Genomic DNA, 1,106 nt, shown 5'->3' with positions numbered 1-1,106 from the left:
CTTCATCTCCCTCCTGTGGAACAGCTGGTGTTTGAACCGCTGGCCTTCTGGCTGGCAACCAGATGCCTCACCCACCAGAGCTCCCTCCAATCAATCTAGTTCTTTGCAGAGTGAACCCATCAGGACAGTGGTAGTCCAGCCAGCGTTCTCGGATGGAGACTGTGTGCATGGGGGCTCCGCGCCGCCTACCTTCAGGCTGACGTCCGTCCAGTAGATGTGATTGCTGGCTACGTCGAAGTCCAGCGCAGAGGCCTCCTTGACTCCCGTGAGCGGGATGGCCACGTCGTTATTGGTGGTCTCCAGGGAGATCCTGTGGATGGCGGCTCGGCTCGTGAACACAAGGAAGGCCTCGGGGACGATGCAGGTCCTCATGTCACTCAGAAGCTCCAGGCCAACGGGGCAGCCGCACTTGGTGGCACGGGGGGTGAAGAGACACAGATGACTGCAGCCCCCGTTCCTGTCTGCACACGGGTTGGTTCCTGGAGGCAGACACACAGGCTTGAACATCAGCAAAGAGCAAAGAGGGACGGGACCGATTCCCTGCCAGGCGTGGCTCTATCCAGCCAGATGGCACCTGGGGACTGTGGGGGTGGGGGGAGAAAGCCCCAGAGGACGGGTCAGAAAACTAGGGTTCTCCGCTGGGACGGGCAAGGGGAATGCCAAGAACAAGGCTGGGTCTGGCTGGGCCTTGCCACGTGCCAGGCACGGTTCAGGTCCCTCACTCCATCTACACTGCAGTCCACGACACGAGCTATTCCCTTCCCCATCCTTCAGTCAGAGAAACTCAAACAAAGAGAGACTGTTGCAGGTCACACAGTTAGAAAGCGGCTCAGGGGGAACACAATCCCAGATGGTCCAAGCCCCGGCCAGGAACCTGCAATAACGCCTCGACACACCGCTAGTACGAGTGGTCCCCTCCCAGGGGCCCAGCCCCTCGCCACCAACGGGACTGGCCCTCGAGATTCCACTGAGAAGCTTCTCCGGTGGGCTTCCCTGCCAGCCACCGAGGGGCTCAGACCGCCAGGGTGCTCAAAGGCACCTCTAATGGAAGCCAACGGCGCTCAGCACAGCCCATTCATCTCACTCATCCGCTGAGGCACCGTCAA

At 60.5% G+C, this 1,106-nt stretch overlaps 1 protein-coding gene across 1 annotated transcript; it reads right to left on the bottom strand.

Annotated features, from left to right (window-relative positions):
* Positions 1-189: 189 nt before the first annotated feature.
* LOC103213636 (low-density lipoprotein receptor-related protein 5-like) lies at positions 190-479 on the bottom strand (the record flags this gene model as incomplete). Its single annotated transcript, XM_007959366.1, has 1 exon — positions 190-479. A coding segment is annotated over one exon (290 nt), but the record flags the coding sequence as incomplete, so codon positions are not given.
* Positions 480-1,106: the final 627 nt, after the last annotated feature.

The sequence above is a fragment of the Orycteropus afer genome, unplaced genomic scaffold (assembly GCF_000298275.1).
Source record: "Orycteropus afer afer isolate SDZICR_OR568_19922 unplaced genomic scaffold, OryAfe1.0 scaffold22226, whole genome shotgun sequence".
NCBI classification, from domain to species: domain Eukaryota; kingdom Metazoa; phylum Chordata; class Mammalia; order Tubulidentata; family Orycteropodidae; genus Orycteropus; species Orycteropus afer.
The sequence above is the reverse complement of the archived record's forward strand: the minus strand, read 5'-3'. Positions and strand labels throughout refer to the sequence as shown.